General features: G+C 36.5%; 1 protein-coding gene across 1 annotated transcript in view; it reads right to left on the bottom strand.

The window, feature by feature from the left end:
- ARID4B (AT-rich interaction domain 4B) overlaps positions 1–19,161 on the bottom strand; it is an 87,869-nt gene that overhangs the window by 29,722 nt on the left and 38,986 nt on the right. Inside the window, 10 exon segments of the mRNA XM_065680248.1 lie at positions 781–1,048; positions 1,260–1,357; positions 2,359–2,453; positions 3,510–3,582; positions 6,502–6,647; positions 7,490–7,563; positions 8,883–8,962; positions 12,659–12,797; positions 15,148–15,239; positions 17,448–17,527. Coding sequence (XP_065536320.1) covers positions 781–1,048; positions 1,260–1,357; positions 2,359–2,453; positions 3,510–3,582; positions 6,502–6,647; positions 7,490–7,563; positions 8,883–8,962; positions 12,659–12,797; positions 15,148–15,239; positions 17,448–17,527 — 1,145 coding nt within the window.

Genomic DNA, 19,161 nt, shown 5'->3' with positions numbered 1-19,161 from the left:
CCTGAACTGCAAAGCAATCCCTAAGATAAAACATATCACAGGGTATGTGCTCATTTAGGATGCAGAGATAATCAGTACTGGCACACCTGGTATTTACCCCGGAGTTCGTAATAACAGACAGACCAGGGCTGGCTGCCACTGAAACACAGAAGCATTACACTCGTGTTGCACACTGACTTCAGGAGCTTCACTGCTTCCAGAGAAAAGTGCTACACTTGCACAGTGCAGTACATCAGCTTATTGCTTTGGACTTCCTTTGCTAAAACCACTAAGTCAATACTAGATTTTGGAAAGGTATAAACACTTGTCTCTCTGGACCACTGAACCACATTAGATCACTTCATACATCATATGGCCCAGATCTTGGTAGAGCTTCACTGGAGCAGAGGAGTAAAAGCAAGATTTATGACAGCTTAAAAACATGTCTAAATGCAAAACAGAAGTATCAGCACTGTAGTAAGCCGTGAGCATGCATCACCCAGATCAGGTTGAAACTGCAAACTAATTAGTCTCCATTTGACTTGGGAGGCCACAAAACAATTGGAATGTTGAAGCTGCTTCCTAACAAGTCAGACATTTTGACATCATGATCCCCTAAAACTGGCACCTATAGATAAATATGGCTCAAATGTGTTGCTCTGAACTAGGTTTACAGCATATTTTTGAGTTGTTTTAAATCCATTATGAAGATTTCAATCTTGACATGAATTCATGGTTATCAACACACCACCTGACACACATTTATAAACAGGATATAATGTGAACATTAAAATATTTTACCAGAACAGAGGGCTTATCATTTTCTTTACTTTCATTATCATTCTCAGCTAACTTTTTTTCTTCTTGTTGTGCTATTGCTACTTCCTCCTGCTTGCGCTCCTCCTTATCCACTTTTATTTCTTTTACATCCTGCTCTGGCTCTTCACGCATCTTCAATTCTTTTTCTTTTTCACAGTCTTTACAAGGCTTGCTCGTGACTTTCTCTGGCAATGCCATTTGAAATTCAATGTTAGCTGATGTACAATACTCTTCGAAACCATAGAGATACCTAAAAGAAAAAAATTGCTTGTGATAAGCAAGTTTGTTTCAAGAAAGAACACACTACCTAGCAGAAACTAAACACGAACAGGATGTTTAAAGCCCAAAAAACTGTGTTAAGACCAAAAAGTTACAGACTTTATGTATATTACCACTACCACAGGATCGCTTCTGTTCATTCTAGTGCTGTTTTAGAACAGACTCTAAGCTTTATTACTTACTTTTTGTATGCACATTTAACATTATATCCTGCAGCTGAATTCAGAACAGGGATTCCAAGATCTTGATAAACTTGCTTCCACACTGCACCACTTTCAATCTGGTAAAGAAAATGAAGTCATTTTTTATTAAATTGCCTCACAGACACAAAAAATTTAAGCTGACAAAGTTTACAACTTTGGAAAATAATTGTAAGTAATTTCCTAGGATCTATAAAATTGTTTTTCACACACCCAGTATTTCACTGTAATGTAACTACTTCAAGAAATTTAGCATTTCTGCATTTCGGTAAGCCACAGCAGGCTTTCCTCTCCAGGTGGCAATAAAACAAAGGAAAGAAAATACAAAGATCAGAAAAATCAGTATATAATTTTTATATTTATATTTAAAGTTATTATTAACTATCAGAGTTAGAATTTTAATTACATTGGAAAGAAAAAAAAAATCCTTCAAAGCATTAACAATACTCAGCCCTGGCACTACTGCACCAGATACACTGGCTACCGGTCTTTCATTAAGTCCTTAATATGCCCTTTGGTGTCAAAGACAGTGCAATACACTGATTTCTAACCATCTGTGAAGGTAAAGCAGATGTACTGCCATCTCCAAGTACAAGATCCTCTCTACTAGAGGCCTCTCTATTCGGCCACAAATTCCATATGCTCCAATTACTGCTCCAAGATCAATCCCACTAATCCCAGTCAATATATTCTTCTATGTAGTGCGCAGAACAGATATGGACATCAGACCTTACACTAGATTACTTGTCTTTGAGATTTTATTCACTAGTGACTCTTTTTCACTTTGAGGTAATAACCTTAATCAGACAAACATTTCCTGAAATATCACAAAACCACAGATGCTAGCTGATTTTATGCAGCAATAATTAAACATGCTGAGTAGATGTGTAATTTATTTAGAATATGGTTAGTTTTTTGTTCCCATTACATCATGTTTTTCAGCTGTTACAGGGTGTCTTACATAGCTGTAGTATTCAATTTTCATGTTTCTTGAGCTCCTGTGTAAATTGCTTCTTTATCACTACTTAAACAGCAGCCTGAGATTTTATGGCTCTGGAATACTCATCATACTAATACTCACATTATCAAATCCTCCAAGCTTGTGTACAAGTCTGAATAATTTGAAGAGATTCAAATTTCTATATCCCAGTACAGGTCGCTTGTTAATAGGAGTCCCTGTGAATGAAGGCAATATGGTGTTTTGAAGTATTTTTTTAATAGGCACTACTACCATATTAAATATAGTGTAGTACTGTAGGCTCCCTCTGACCACCTCATGCATCTGGTACTTTCTTTTCATGAAACTAAACAAACTCAAGAGTCTTAATAACCCATTTTCCCCGTAATTCAGTAACGCAGTTTAATTCCTACAATGCATTTTTCCATCTATTACTGAACATCCACAAAATGATGCAACTTTTCTTGCTCCCTGTATTATACATACATTTCACCTACTGAACAATTAAATGTAGAAGTACCAGCGTATTCCTTTCAATACAGCTAAAAAAATCCCCCCCCCCCAACCCCCCCGTGAGCAAATCCCACAAGGCTTCAAAAAGCTGAAAGTTCCTATGCTACTGTACTAGCAGTAGCTACCACATTGTCCTCTCTGGTATACAGTTCCTCAATCCAACATGTAATTAAAAAAATACTAATTTAACTAGTTATAATACTAATTTAAATACAAACCCTGCCTCCACAGACACTACTTCTAGTGCAGTGTCTAAATACCTGGTAAAGGTTTAACATGATAAATGGCGTTTGCTTTTAACAATTTCAATCGACCTTACTGATAATGCTTATGCATTTAAGTTATCAGGATTCACGCAAGAAAATTAGCACAAAGTAAATGCTTTTTTCAAGATCCTAAGAAGTGGAGGTTAAATTTTATTTATTTTAAGTTCATTAAACTGACCACAGACATTAATATGATTGATGATATCTAACGTTTGATTGTACACACTATACATACACAGCAGAAAGTAATACTAGGATATATGAAGTACTGTAATTTATTTCTGAAAGCAGGAAAAAGTGACTGTATTTTAGGAGAAGAGTCAAGTGACAGACTTATCTTCTAAATAGTGGGGAAGTCAGAAGAGATTAATACAGTCTCGCCATTTCCAAAACTGAACTGCAAAGCACTACTCGTTTACAGACTCAACTCTTCAAAGTACTGCTAAGCAGTACACCTATCTGCAGCTTCTACAAGTCAAAGATTCAAATGCCTACCTCTGTCTTCCATGAACTTGTACAATTGCTGAAGAAAGTTCTCTCGTTCTTCAGGGAACGGCTCAATTTCCTCCTGTTTAAAGCAATGCACACATTCTGAGTTACAAGCCTTCATTAAGAAATATATGGCACTGACAATTTAGGTTCGAATGCTCAAGTTTGGGTTGCTGTAGTCAGCAATAGAATACTATACAGTGCTATGCCACACTGAAGTAAGTTTTACAAACTACAAGCAGTTTTTCAAAATATATAAAACAGTAACTGTAAGGACACACTGAAATGGGTTTCCTGATTGATCACTGAAGTATCATAAGAGATAAAACAAGATGTATTCTCAATTTTGCCTATTTACACAAAGTCTGGGAGACACCACTATCAGTGATCAAGAAATTATATCAGAAATCCCAGGTCTATTTCTGCTGCAGTTAAGTGACTTCTTGATGCCTGGATACACTATGTCACTTTCAGCAACAAAGTGAAAGAGAAAATGGTGCTTGCACTTTCTTAGGAGTTTTAATCCACAGTATTGACAAACCGCAGCCAATGGCACTGCATGCATACTGCCATGGGGTACCGGCTGAACGCGTGGTGAGCAGGATCAATCCCAGAACTGAAATAACAATGGATATTTTGAATGTTCAGTTCATTACACTAATAAATCTTTTTATTAGATTTATTAAGTTTAATAAACAGTGGAATTTCACAACAAAGCACTATGGCTTATTCTGTAACACTATTATTTCATTAGGAAATGTGACTTGCCACAACCAGCAGCATAAGATTAATTCTTAGAAATTCTGATGACTACGCTATTTCAAAACAATACACCAAATACATGTTAAGTTTCCTGCATACTTTTTAAACACTACCTGCAAAGTTTCCAAAAATAAGTAATAAAAGTTATTCAGAAAATCTAAATTATTTTTCTTCAGTGTATTTTCATTCATGTTTTAATTATCCATTCAACTTCTTCCTTGTACTAATTATTAAAGCTTCACCTACCCTGAAGAAAGGGGATAAAATTTATTACCTTTAAAGTTATAGCAACTGTTGAGGAATCAATAGAAACAGGGTATCGCTATTAAACAGAGCAAAAAACAAAACAACCCACCCCAACATCTGCTGAAGCATTTTAATAGAGATGGATGTCTGAAAACAAAGGTTATAACTGTTACCAGCGAGAAGGTTTTTTTCTTAATTCTACACTTCCTCTTCCACTAGATGCACTTAAAAGATATATCAGAGCCAACAAGCGGAAATGAAGAATGCACAGTATTCATGATATGCTGAAACAGTTGTCATTTAGGTATAATTATCAATGGAAATGCAATGAAAATATTCCAGTCTTGCAAAGGCTATGCAAGATGAAAATCTCCACGAGGAACCACCATTACATGGTGATGAGCATCTACTGGATACCTAGCATACCGGTGGAACTCTGAGCAGGCTACTCAATGAGCAAGCACAGTCTGGATAAAGAACTACAACCAGTAAACTAGATATAGCATCACCAGGCAGGGGCGTCAGAAATCAGGCATACCTAGCAATTCTTCAACAACAGGTATGAGGTGATGCTACAGCTCTGCATATAGTACTGATAAACTCCTGGTTAAAAACATTCACAATTCACAGGCCATAGAAAATAAATGAGTGGAACTGATCCAGCTTTGGAGTTTGGTTTTTGTTTGTTTTAATCTCCCATGACAGCTACTTGGAAAGGACTTTTCCCAGCATATGATGGATCACTGGCAAAGAGCTCATGACCACCTGCTTGGGTTTTCTCATGTTCCTCACCCAGAAGAACCATAAGAAAATGGTCCCACAGAGCACTGGGGGGTGTAGGGGAGTGTCACTGAACTAAACCTTCATGAAGCCCAACAAAGCTTTTAAGAAGGAAAGTATACTTTTCAAATATATGGGGAACTAAAGTAAACATGATGAAGAGGCTGAATAAAACACTGTCATTCCTTTCTCAATCATAAGATCCAGTGCCTGAAGAATACCCTTACGTCTCAAATGTGATAATGCAGAGATGCCAGAACGGCAAGTGGACAACCCCTTATCAATTTTCCCAATAGCAATCAAGCAAGCTTTCTAAGGAAGTACACTCAGGAGGAAAGCTTAAGACCCTGTACGCCTCTGAAAAGCATTTTCACTTTTTCAGTCTCTACATAATCTGTGTATATTATACTTTGATAATGATAACTGTTAGTAATCTCTGAACACCTACAGCAGCTCTTAAGCAATCAGTAAGTTAAATAACAAGGTTTCTTAAATAATGGTTTGAAGCAGGCATATCATACTCTCCATCTCTGCTTATTTCTAAGATAGACAACCATAGTGCAAGCAGGTCACTCTGCAGTCTCTCATGTATCTGTTCATGTCACAAAGGTAAAAGAAAGTGGTTCATACATATGAAAATGAAATCCAGCGAAGTAGCTACATGCGTTTCGCAACACATAAAATTAAGCCAGTGCTAGAAGAGAGGATCTTGTTTAAAAGTCATCAGAAATAATTTAAGCATCATATTCTTTATCAGAAGCAACTATTTTTTAGCTACACAAATCTTCCCAGGTAGAAGACAGACATTTAACATGAGACAGCTGACACCAGAATCTACCCTTCTTCATCCTGCTCAGACCCTAGCAAGTACTGCAACCCCTTCTGCCACTGCTGTAAGATCAACATGGGAAAGATTTTAAAACAGGATCTTCCTTTGAGTTCTAGTCCCTAATGATTCAGTCTTTTGACCACATGGGTTTTGCTTAATGACTGAAAGATATTTGTTAGATTTTTAAGTTGATATTTTCACATCAACTGATCTTTGTTGAATAAAGATTTTGAAAGCTGAGACATTAGTTTCATATGTTAACTGTGTCACCAGTGTTAACATGATACATGTTCTTAAATGTTAAAAAGCCCTACTTAAATATTACAGCCTTGGTAATTTTTTATCAGCTGTGTATCTATGCTCTTTGCTGACTTCACTTGCCTCTTCCTCACTGCTGTTATCCTCTTTTTCTTTTTCATCCTCTTCCTCTTCTTCAGCTTCACTGCTGGAGCTGTCTTCTTTTAATTCTGTTTTCCAGTTACTAGGAACAGTTCTGTTTTTACGGAATTCGAGTGCTTGGTCAAAAGCTGTAAAAGGACCAGCATTTGTTAGCACTGCAGGAAATACCAGTTTCACCAAAAGTTTTAATCAAAAAACATAGCTGGGGGTGGGGAGGAAGGACTGCTAATTGACTGTTCCACCACCAAACTCAAAGAACCACAACAACCACCCCATGTTGTTCATCTTTATTTGTCTTACCGAACCAAACTGGCCGAGTGCTCTCTGCACATCAAATTATTCAGACCTATTGTTAGGATTATTACCTTACCATGTTAGTGTCTATTGACACATATAAGGATCTTCTGTATTAGGGCATGTATGAAAATTTCATTAAGAGAATCCCTATTCCAACAGGATTACACTGTGGTTTACATATATTGACTAGAGAAGAAGAGGAAGAGATATGCAAAAGCTAATTTTAAGAGTTTGATTACACAAACTGAAGCTTTCAAATGAATCCACGATTCCAGTTTCCCGAGAGTGCATAAATGCAACTTACAACTATTAGGGGTACTATGGTGAGAATAACTCTACAAAGATGTAATGCAAGACACCAAATACTAAATAACATGTAATGCCATTGTGCCCTGTCATTACACCCTTTGTTTGGCAAGTCTACATTTAAAACAAGTGTGGTAGAGTTGGGGGGGAGGGGTTGTTTGGGGTCTTTTGTTGTTTTGGTTTTTTGTAGTTGGTTGTTTAAAATTCCTCTAGCTTTTCAGATGTGTTCTACTTCAACACACTACAGAAGGAAAAGATCCTGTATTTTAGCATTTTTAGGACATGAACCAACCTACCATAAATTTGGTCCAATTTACATAACAAAGTAAATACATACTCGTGTTTTCACACAGGAAGTAAGTTTTACCTTGTTTTAACAATGCATCAGGCTTTGGTGAAGTTTCACTGATCTCCCGAACATCTTTTCTTGGCACAGAAACACTAGATAATTTAGAAGGTGTTAAAAACAAGAGATTTAAAAATATGTGTAAGTTAAATTAACAGTATAATACAGAGCTATCACTAAGACTAACACCCTTACTAAACATGTAGAAGCAGCATATGAAGTATATTTTGACAATTCTATAATGTTAGTCTGGTACAGTATTAGTCAGGTGGTTAGACCACCCACATACACTCACTGCATATTAAAGATAGCATTCTTCTACTAACAGGCAGTTTCTGTAATCTCTCAAATATGTATTACTTAACAAAAAACTTATACTAATTTAGCAAGTAACTACTCACCCACAAACAATAAGATACTACCTTGCTTAAAACATAAATGACTATTAGTATAAATTGTCAGTATGAAAGACTTCTAAATTGGAAGAACAAAGCACTTTTTAATTTCTACTATGGCTATATCCAAGGAAATAAATCTGAACTGCAGCTTTCGGGGGCGGTACATGCTTGTGTGTGCACATGCTTATGTGTGTTTCCCCAGTGATGTGCACTGATGCTTGAGTAACTATCAAAGTGTAAAGCAACAGCCTAGACTTAGTAATTAAACCTCAATGAAACTGTTAAAAATTTCAATATCCTTTTCTGCAAAAGCATTCTGTTAAACTGAACCAAGTTCAATGAATAGCTGTAACTTTAAAAATAAAACCCAAATGCTAGGATAAATGACTGTATTGTCATCCATCAACCCCCCCTCCGTGACCAACATGAGTTTAATAACACAAAGTTTCTTATTCTATTACAAATATGATAGAGTTAGGTTTTCTAGGTTTCTCTATTTTCTTTCCTACTTTGAGTAGTGTTACAGCTCTTTTCAAAGAACACGACAATATGGAGTTCTAGTCTAGTCTGAGAAAAATATATGCTTTACTACCTCAAAAAATAAAGACTTTCTCTGTGTGCATGTGGTGTACACGTGCACTCATGCACACACCCCACCCACCCCTTTCTGTAGCTGGATAAGATTATGGCCACATCTCGGAAAAGCAGTGCTCTATTCCAAACAGAGCAGGAAGGAGTCTCAGGGCATTCTCAAAGTCACAAAATATGCTTTGTTTGCCACCATTGAGGCAATGAAATTAAAACGAAGACAGATAGAGTTATGCATCCCACTATTAACACAGACAAAGTTCACCACAATGCAGGCTGCTAACAGTTTTCTAAACATTAGAAAAATCTTGGCAGAAACTTAGAGAGCTTACTGATGTCATTAATGCTTTACCCAAACACATCTCATACTACATTCATTTGGCTGGTATAGATTTCATTCAGTTACCAATGTCTACAGTCCTACTCACAATTTGCCATCCTTGAAAGAACGAACGAGAATATTGTCTTTTTTCACTGCAATATCATCACTACAATCTGGACAAACCACCTGCAAAGATATTACAAATGCAAAGTTTATAGGGAGAAAAAGGGAAAAAAAAAGGAGTAATAGTATATCCAACACTTGTCAGAAAGTTTTTGGACTCATTTCTCTTTAGCAGCACTGAGATGAGGGTAACTGACATCCCTCAAAACAAAGATAATCTTTTTTAATTACAGAATAGATGAGTTCATGCTCACTTCCTGGAGGGAACTGACAGCTGCTGCCAAAGACATACGTAAGAACAAGCATTCTGACAAAAGTTAAGTACCTGTCATGCTACTACAAGTTATTCAACTCCTTATCCTAAAAGGACAGAAATTCCACCAAGTGCTGCCACCTGAGTTAGAGACCTCTTCTGAAAAACTTCCATAAACTGCAAGTACGTAATCACACACAGTTTCAAAACCAAGGCCATACAGGATTTATGAAATGATTCATGAGCTATCTACCTATAAGAGTGCCTCAAGTAGTATGATATATTCTTTAATTAAAGAAGTAGACTAATCAAGTCTAGCACCAAAACAACTTACTAGTTATCTGTTGCAATTTTAAAAGCTATTAAAGTTTTGTTAAACCAGTACAGAAGTCCTTAATTGAAAATCTTCAGGAATTTAATAACACACCTCAAAATTCCAGAGTTACAGAACAGAAAAACAACCCTCTCCATCCTCTTCCTTCTCTCAAAACATGTTCCCTTAAAACTAAGAAAATCTAGCCACCCCAAGGAGCAGCAAATGACCAGCAGCACTAACTTAGCCCCGGTAAATACTACCTCTCTCTCATACCAACTCCTTGCATGCCTATTTTTTCTACCACAAATACTGCATGACAATTTTTTTCCCCCTCCTTACATGGGTCACCAGCCATATAGCATTTTAGAAGGTAAAGTCAAAAGCACCAGTTGAACTGGAAACAGAGTTGTGTATCACAGAGCACAGGCTAAACATTCTTCCCAAGAAAAATAAAACTTTATAGCCTAAGTCTCCAAATTCCATGCATTTGACAGTCTCCAAAGAAATTCCTTTACAATACTACAACTTACTAAACGAAATACAGTTTGAGACACAGTTTGCAATAGTGTTTTAGTGTCAAGGTAAAAAGACAGTGATTATCATTCCCCATCTGAAACAGGTGCAATTTCCCAGCTTTCTAAAGACTGAGAAAGGCCCTTATGGCCTTAGTTATCAGTTTTCTAGAAGCATCAAGATCTTAGTACTCAGAAATCCTTCCAGAGGTTGGAAAACAGCTCACCACAACCTCATCTTGTACCTTTACATCAAGCAGCGTTACATCAATTTTGCCTGAATCAGGTTTTCTCAATTTCCTTCCAAAACAAACTCCACAGGAGTCACAGAAGGAGAGAGATGATCCTATGTAAACTCAATTTTCTAAAGTGCCACAAGCAGGTTTCCTCAATGCATCTTCCAAAAGCTTTCAACTGCATATTAAAACTAACAATGATATAAGGCTTACTAAATCATACTTTGACATAAGGAGAAACTGCCAGGCCTTTTTACAATCATGTCATTGCTCTCAACCCTATTTTCCCCTTTCTACCCTCCCCAAAAAAACACAAACTGAAGAAAAGCCCCCATGCATGCAGGAATAAAACAATGTAGTCACTCACCGAGTCCTCAGAATAATTTTTAACAAATTTAGACCCCTACAGTTTTACTTTTCTAAATGACAGCCCATCTGGCTATAGGACTGATACCCAAAGTAATTTATTTCCACTACTAAATTGTTATTTGCTGTAAAGGTTTAGACTAATCCCTGAACTTCTTTTCCCATAATAAACTTGCACAATGTCCTCTGTGACCAAACACAATGCTCACCTGTACACAATACCATCAATAACAAATTATGGGATACATATTCTTCAGCGTATTAAAGCTGAATTTTCGTTATTCACATAATTATAATTAGCATGATATAAAGTTAAAGCAAAATTTATCAGTAATAAGATGAAATTACTTTGTTGATATAGTAACCTGCTTACAAGATAAAGGAATGGATGGGCACAAGTACAGGGGAGGGGATTTAAAAGAAAAAACTGTGGAGGGGAAAAAGTGGCAGAAAAAGCAGCAGCTATTCAGAGCACAAAATCTATTCTTTGGCACAACCTTTCAGGTTAAATGCAAAATGATATTTATTTACAGAGCCATAAACCTGATTACTAAAATAACAGTTAATCTAGGATAAGCTATTTCAGAATCAACAAGCTCTACCCTCAAACTTCATTCCACTACTGCTCCTCAGTCGCTGCAGGAAGCTTTCCACGAAGGTATTGTGAGCTATTCCAATCTCCAAATGAAAGCCAAAGAATTCCAGTGTGTATCTTTAGTATACCTTGGGAGCATAAGTGACAATTCAGTTAATCTTTCAGGTCTGACCCACAGCTATCCTGACTAGCCCTGCATTAGTTACATGCAAGCCCAGCATCTACCAGAGAGGCAACCATGGAAACGGCTGTCTGTCATGTGCATGACCAGAAGGGCTAACCCATTGGTGTGACATAAAACAGCTCAAGCCAGTCTACCTGACCGCTCCTCAGAGTGCAACTATAAGGTAGGCGATAATGCATCAATCTTGATGACAGCTTTCAGCAAAGAAACAATTCGATTTTCTTGTCTTATTACTGCAAACCTCTCTTAAAGCTATCTGTCCGTAACACGATACCGCCTTGCTGTATATTCTGCCTTCTCCCCTGTAAAAAAGACTTCAGTGACTCATTCTCTTCCATCAACTTCTCCAAAAGAAGTCCTGCTGGAAAGCCTCTGGACTCCATTACAATACACAGGAGGCAACACATACAAAGAAGCAACTGAGAGATACTGCAAATACTAACAGTTAAATGTTACTGTATGGCAGTAGTGTTAAATGTACAGCATCTTTTGAGAAAGCAGAGCACAAGTCTTCCTGAAATTTGATTAACATTATAAGCTTTCACTGCCAGGGAGAAATTATTCAAATATTTATAATGAATAATAAAATAAAAATTAAAAAAGCATAGTACTAGAAGGTACCACATATGGAAATAATTTTCAAAGATACAAGTCAGTCTATGTTCAATCCTTACACTAGCAGTAATATTTTGTTAGAAGTTTATTTTTAAGTGCCTTTAAGCCTGAATAAAGGAAGATAGAAAATATTTGTACTAAAAGACTACAATGGACTTTTAAAGGAAATCTGTTGGCAATTCTCTACCACCTACCATGGCAACAAAGAAAAAATAAGAAAGATTTTATTATCAACTGTGTTTATATTGAACCTAGAAAAATAGCACCTATGTAATCACCAAAACTCCCCTCTCTTTTGTACTACTTTATATTTTCTTTCTTGATAAAACTTGGTAGTTCAGAAAAATTACATGCAATAGCTGAGGAAGAAAGCCCTGAAATTTTAGTTCAATAGCACTAGACATATTATTGAGCTGAAATTAGGTCAACGAGCTTTGTCTGTCTGGATAAACCAAAGCCATGTTAGCAATCATTTGTTGTAAACAAACTATTTACAAATTCAGTATTTCCTTTAACTATTATGATATGATCTGATTTGAAGAAACACAGTATGTTCTGACAAGAATATAGTTTAATACACCAAGAAGAAAAAAACAAAGCAAAACAAAACCAAACCACTTTTCTTTGATGCCCAGAAACCTAATGAAACTTTACAAAATGAAAATAAAGATAAAACTCTTACCAAGGCTGGAAACCACAGAGTTTTCTTTTTATCCACACTGAAGCAGTCCACACATACAACTTTTCCCAGTAACTCATCACTTTGTTTCCTATCATCTTCATCTTCATCGCTGGAAGAGGATGAAGATTCTTCTTCAGGACTAAACGACAGAAAAAGACTTAAAACTCAACTATTCAAAACCTGCCTATTGTAATTACTGGAGACCCAAAGCTGTGCTTCTAAAGTACAGGCATAAATAATAGTGACTTGAACTGCCTGTTAAGTGTTTGAGGATAAAACCAAACTGAAATATTTATGCGGCTATTATAGCAGCTCAAACATTACAAACTCAGAAATGGACTTCCACATGTAATACATAAAAAAAAACCCAAAACAACCAAAACCAAAAACCAAACAACCAAAACACCACTGTGCATTCACATGGAGGAATACAAATGCACTGTCAGGACATTCAAACCTAGAATTCCGCCTTAGTGAAGCACTGATCAAAATTATGGCTGCAGTTGTAGTTTTGCATCAACATTAGCTAAACTGTTTTTGTTCTTAATCTCTCTATGCTTGTACTCTAACAGCCATACAGAATAAAAAGCTATTTTGAGAGAGGACAAATCTCTGAAGAAGAAACACCAGCTATGAAGATAAACAGCAAAGAGATTAGCAGTCTATTTATCCTGAAACAGTCCTTTAAAGATGTGCAGTGAAGCATTTTAATGACCAATTCAATTTCACATTGAATGAAGTGTTGGAATGTAAGTAGATAGGCAAAGGTGCAAAGACATTTTGATTTAAAAGGGTTCTGGTTCATTGTCTTGACTGTCCCAGTACAACGTGGCACCTGGGCTTAACTGTACGGGGAGTCTAAGTGTGTAGAACTGCTCCAACTAAAATTACCTGCAACTAATTAAAAATACCAAAATAACAATAACAACAACAGGAATAATAATAAACCCCAAACAAAACACAAACAAAAACCAAACTACCACCAAAACCAAACCCAACCATCACCCAGAACTCCTGGTGCCCACTCTCTTTTGTTACTAATTACTCTGAAAAAAATACAGGAAATACAGTGTGTTCAACAAGCACAACAAGCAGAGCTTTAAAAGCTATTTTCCATTTTTCACATAACTACATCTGAGTACAAAGTTCAGTATTAACAGAAGACTCACAATTAGCATTGGTGTAAAAGAAGAACACCGATTTACAGTCTTAGGTGAGTTATGTTTCATTTTCCCCACCTTAATTTTATGTTATCATTTGCAGTGCTCATAAGGCATTGGGTTGTTTTTGTTTGTTTGTTTTTTTTTTGGGGGGGGGGGTTGGTCCCCATAACATCCTTTTTTAAAGTAGTGATTTCTTTAAAATACTGTATGAAGCCCTTCAGGCTGCTTTCTGGGCTTTGAGAAACTCTGGTTGGAAGAGAAATAAGGCAAGGACTAGAGATAAAGACAGGACTATTTTAGAGAGACTTCAACCTAGCTCACACCAATATCTCTGCAATTTGTCTTTTTACTCAATTCAGTCAATGTTAATCATAAGTGTGTTGTTTCTGCCGTAATAATGACCTGTACAAGAGAAGACAACCTGACATCAGGATGCTGTAGCCACATTCTCTGTGGTACATGCCAGCTTTTTCCATCTATTTCCTTAATACATCACAAATTAGTGAATCAATAACTGAGTAAACTTCTAATACTGCTACATCTAGAGGGTTATATTTATTTCAAACAACTGAAATGACAGAGCATGAAAGGAAGCATGAGAACTCCTTTCTCACCCCAGCCACTACCACCTCAGAGCTTTAAAAACAAATAACCCCCACCTCACCAAACCACAATCCCCCACCCACCCAACAAACAACCAAGAGAAACAGTCAGTGGAGTATTTACCGCCTTTTTTTTTCCCCCAAGATCACAACTACCAAGAAAATTGCCAAGGAAATCAAGTCACAGCTCTTGAACTCTGTTTTTCTATCAATAAGCTTTGCTGCAAACCCTACTACTGTTCACCTATTTCTAAGAGAAATAAGTGAGACCTTCAGAGACCTTGTAACGAGAAACCAAAGGTCTATATGAGGATTCTAGTACCTCCTACAAAGACTTCAAATCAGCTGGACAAAGACTGCATTGTAATGGTTTTAGTTTGAGTCCAAAGCATTTATAATACTAAAATTCTACTACAGCGAAGCTTCTGAATGTAGCTTAACAATGTAATTTCACTTGATATCCAACTTTGGGTTTTTACTTAAATAACAAAATCAAGAACAAAAACTCACCTTGCCTATTATAGCTGGCACTATTTTAAAACCTGATTACATGAAAACTTGTAATTCCTGCATGCAACAATACAAACAAAACTGACTTTCAGTCTGAATGCTAATCAACACCTTTCATATTTTTTGAGTAAGAGAAACCTGAACATACAGCTACACACACTGAAAGCTTCAGAACTGAAAACATACAGCACAGATATAAAGATGTTAAACTTACATATGATTGGATCTCCTTCCTCTGTTTGTTTTCTTCCCTATAACAGGAGTCCCAAAGTGTTCAGGATTTGTGAGTGGAAGCTGATCTAATGTCTGTTGAAATGAAAAAATACATATAAGTACACATATAAAAAGCCTGGTCTAAGTTACTCTCTGAACCATGAATTTGTGTAATCTGGTTAAAGTAACTGTTGCCAGTAAAGAATTATAAAAGAAATATGTAAGTACAGCATAGACAGCACTGTTAATTTTTAAAAGTACTGTGGGGCTGTTCTGTTGGGGTTTTTTTGGGGGGAAGATGTTTCAACATTTTCTCCCCACCTCCAAATAACTAACTTTTTCCAACACACAGACAGTTCTCAGAAGTCCTGCCTTTCAACTATTCAAACACAGAATTAAGTGTCAGGTTATCAGGTACTTTACTGACCTGGGATACTCCATCTCTACAGGATTACTTCTTTGCTTGTCCTATCATCAGACTAAAAACCCCATTGTCTACTCATAAATGAACAAGATTCCCTATGTAATGAGACTGCTAAATAACCCAGTAGCAACAAACATGACAATTAGATTTTTGTTAGTAATTCATAATTTGATATGGGAGAGAATGATTCTAAAACAATTTTGAAGAGGTTGCTACATTGATAATTGAGAGGGTGCTAACTGATGCTATATTAGCATCAAAACAAAAAGAGAGGGAGAGAAAGAAAGGACTTTCTCTTTTCAGGAAGAATGCTAAAGCATCAACAGAAAGATTCCATGGACATGCAGTACCTACTTTCCCTAAGACTGCTGTTATTTGTTTAAATGATTCCAAATATGAAGGCTCCTGTACAGACAGGTTTCTTGTGTAGCCACTTACACTTTTTCTTTGAAAGAAGGCATAAAGCCTTCTGAAGTAAAGAGCGGACTCTAAATTACACTTCTGAGTCATGTATTAATTTTTAAACGTGAAACACCAACAAGAATATCAAAAGTATTGTGTGTCAGACAGAACTGGACATAGAGACAATAAAAATGGCTTTTAAATCTTAAAGTAAATGCATCATTACTTCCAAAGGTGGTGGACATACTAGAAGATCCCACACACTTAGGAAGTCAGAGATGAAGCTAAAGCAACATCAGAACAAGACAACTGTGTGGCACTAGTCTGATTACAGAAGAAATTGCAGATGCAATTTTCCCTGCTGAGTAGCTGTGCAATCATGAGGTGATTATTAGAAATGCACAGAATGTGCTTCATTGAGAGATGGTGACAGTGAATTGTGTATCAGTGACTTTTGGCAAGACATTAAAAGTTAAGTCGATAAGAATGATGACAAAATAAAAGAGTAGGAGTCACCTGAATGTACACTTTCTTTGAATCTGGCAAAATAATCTGAAATCACTCTTGTTCAGCCAAATGAGTCACAAAGCAATTTACAGACACTAAAACTTTTAGCCTGCTTACTGTGCAAGTAATACTCCTGAAACCATATTAAAAAAGTACTTGTGGAACAGAATCAACCCAGTTTTCAGAAATGCTGATCATTAATGACAAAGAGCTAACTGAGGGAACAACACAAGTATTTGAATTATAGCATTTACATCTGAATCCAGATTTAGGCATCTAATCAGGTGCTCTTCTTTACCTGTGTTTAATCCTGACTTAGGGTCCTAGAAGGTATTTGAACCTTCACAAGAACTCAGTAGGTAGGCAACAAACTCTGCTATCTACAATACTAAAGCATATTTATGTAGAGCGAAAGAAATCCCAGTCTTCAGTGGCTTTCCAATAAGCTTACATGATTACATAAGCCTGCCCATCAGTCCAGATTGTCTTACATAATAAGTAGGAATAACCCTCATTGTGAAATCTCAACTATTTGAAATTTGCTACAGTTGCCTGCATACTTACTGTGCAAGTCATCTTTAAGAAAACAAACCAGCTTCAAAACACTGTCTTCAAATTAACAGGTAACAGCAACTTATAATTTGCCTTTTAAAAGAAAAGGAAGGACTGAACTACCAAGTTTATCAGCTGTTACAAATTAGACTTGATCATTTACCTAAACTCCAGCATAACTTATGTCAAATACGTATGTTAACTTTTTCATGTATGTTTTTTTTTTTTCCCCCCTCAAGGAATACTTGGATATTTTGATACACAAAGCAAAGCAGCCAGACCCTACAGACTGTATTTTATGTAACCCTCTTTTTAGTGGCATGGATGTACATAACATACTGAAGACTGAGGTACTAAAAATATCACTTTATATTTTTTCTAGATAAAAAAAGGTCATATAAAAATTCTTCAATTACCTCGCTTTCAGCAAAATGTCTTTCTCCTTTTAGACACAGGGAAGAGCGTCTAAGAGTCTTCTCATCACCGTCATCAAACACTGTCACCAGGTAAGACGTGAGGCAAGCAAGAAAACATTTTTTTTAAACAAGTGATTAATTAGATGTCAGAAAGAATGAGATATATATTCCTGTAGCCAGTCCTTAAAACAAAGCTGTGCACCTGGATACTGCTGCTTACTCAGTAAAGGATTTGTAAAGATCAACGACATACACAGGCTGCTGTTTCACTGTAGCTACTCCATGCCCACATATGTTGAATGCAATCTAAAGTAATCGGTAGTTGAGCAGACAATTCATTGATTAGGACAAAAACTAAAGATCAACACTAGCTAGAATCAAAAAAATATTGCTCAAGCATTTTCAATTTTTACAGAATTTCATCACATTACCAGAACTGCCACAATAGTCAAATGCAAGCTATGCTTACTATGGAGAAACATAAATGGGTATTGGGAGGAAAAGCTACAGTTTCATGTTGTGTGAGGTTCAACATCTTTCTCTGACTCAACAACTGACTCTTTCTCTACAGGCTACAAAACAACAGTGACATCAGCCTAAGGAAGATGACAAAGTGCAATCATCAAAAGCAGCTGTAGTGAAAGAACTGTGGAGCTCCTGGTTTCTTGATTTTCTGCTACCTCTGCTATCCCCAGATCAACCGGAAACAAGTTCATAACACATTTGTCCTCAGCTACATACTTAATTTTTTCGAATCCTGAAATGCACTGCTCACATTCAAGGTGGGATCTTCAGAAGCTGGTAAACTGATCATACATAAAGAAAGGTTTTGTCAAGTCTCCTACAGGTATTTAATGCATAAAAACTTCATGACAAGTTTTAACTCTCAGGCTATGCTTACACTGTCCAGCGGGACAAGAACTGGCTTCTTCTCCCCACCAGTGGTAATTATACGCTTGTTCCCACACTGCTATGACCTTGAACACTTTTCTGGGCACCCAACCCCAAGATTAGATCAAAATACTACATTAAAAACATTTCAGCTATTTCTTAACACGTCTCTTTCACCTTCACTCACATCTTCTCTTCTGTCCATCAAAATAATGTCAAGCCTGACTCTTTCAGTCTCATTAGAATTCAATTATCTGGTAGGAAACTAAAAATATGTAACCACTTCCACAAATAAGAGTCAAAATAACAGCATTAGGAGAACTGAATGGCTGTCAACTAGGAAAAGATGCCTGGCAACACCACAGAGATTAATTTTCAGCCATGTCTGGCTTTCAGATAGTGGGTGCTGTACTCTATTTTCAATATTTACTAATTCAAATAAAAATATACAAAAAGTAACAAGGTACATCAAAATCCTTGAACAGTGTTTATTTGACACAAAAGTAACTTTTGCCTACTTCTGATTGTTTTTCATGCCTATCTAAAATTCAGTACTGCTGATGAACAGAATTCCCCCTTGCAACTGCCATTCCCTAGTCTGTGTACAGTAGTTACTATAGTAATTGTTGAGTACTGTTTAGTGATAAAATATTATGGATGCACATCTGTCACTTCCAAATTTGTTGAAAAGTATCAAGGGTAAGAACTGCACATGAAAACAAACAGATTTGGAGCTGCATCTCAAACAGCCAGCACATAATGAAGCCTCCCCCTTTGTTAAGTGAAGTAGAAGGCAGCAGGTTCCTAATTCAGTTTGTGTTAA

This window comes from Lathamus discolor, chromosome 5 (genome assembly GCF_037157495.1).
Source record: "Lathamus discolor isolate bLatDis1 chromosome 5, bLatDis1.hap1, whole genome shotgun sequence".
Classification (NCBI taxonomy): Eukaryota; Metazoa; Chordata; class Aves; order Psittaciformes; family Psittacidae; genus Lathamus; species Lathamus discolor.
This window is presented reverse-complemented; position numbering and strand designations above follow the sequence as displayed.